The sequence below is a fragment of the Diaphorina citri genome, unplaced genomic scaffold (genome assembly GCF_000475195.1).
Source record: "Diaphorina citri unplaced genomic scaffold, Diaci psyllid genome assembly version 1.1 scaffold25080, whole genome shotgun sequence".
Lineage (NCBI taxonomy): Eukaryota > Metazoa > Arthropoda > Insecta > Hemiptera > Psyllidae > Diaphorina > Diaphorina citri.
In genome coordinates, this window is record NW_007402421.1 from 1 (window position 1) to 775 (window position 775).

The window sequence follows — 775 nt, forward strand, 5'->3', positions numbered from 1 at the left end:
TTTTAGATAAATTTATTCTTCAATGTTTCATAAGACACCTTCTTTGTCATTCCTGTTATTCGACTTCTTTGTCATTCCTGGAGCTGCCCACATTCAAGCAACCTGAATGACAAGGAATGTGGAAGCTGCTACAACTACAACAACACCACCACCAGAATGATAATTAAGTAAATATAATTTAGTAAATAGTAAAGTTAGTCTCCAACAATAGGATTTTCACAGAGGTATTCTTTGAATGCTTCTCTGATCTGTTTTGCCTCTGCATTTTGACGTCCACGCAAAGATTGAGAAACAGATGATGAAGATGAAACATTGTGCTGCATGTCATAGTTCAATAGGTTGTGATCCATACCTTCCCTATCAATGATAGTATTGTGTAAAATACAAATACATTTGACAATACTATCAGCAAGTTCAACTTTTGTTGCTATAGGCCGTTTGAGTATCTCCCATTTAGCTACCATAATACCAAATGCACATTCTACAGTTTTCCTAGCTCTTGATAAGCGTTTGTTAAAGTACATGTTGTCAGGATTCAAGTCTTGTCTACTGTAGGGTCGTAGCAAATTTCTCATCAAAGGATAAGCTTCATCTGCAACCATTACATAGGGCATGCGATATCTTTTGCCTGGAAAAGGTTCATCATTTGGCAAGTTCAAAGTAGCGTTGCACAGTTTTTTATAGAGAAGAGATGCTTTTGCAATCGGTCCAAATTTTCAAAATCGGGAAATGGGTGGAAATATCCGTTTTGGGGTCCCCTGATTCCAAAAAAGTG

The 775-nt window shown here is 37.0% G+C and overlaps 1 protein-coding gene across 1 annotated transcript; it reads right to left on the minus strand.

The window, feature by feature from the left end:
- Positions 1-181: 181 nt before the first annotated feature.
- On the minus strand, positions 182-673 carry LOC113473333 (protein ALP1-like). The gene has a single exon (XM_026833008.1). It carries the CDS (start codon positions 612-614, stop codon positions 195-197), a length of 420 nt encoding a protein of 139 aa, XP_026688809.1. The 5' UTR covers positions 615-673; the 3' UTR covers positions 182-194.
- Between the last annotated feature and the right edge of the window lie 102 nt (positions 674-775).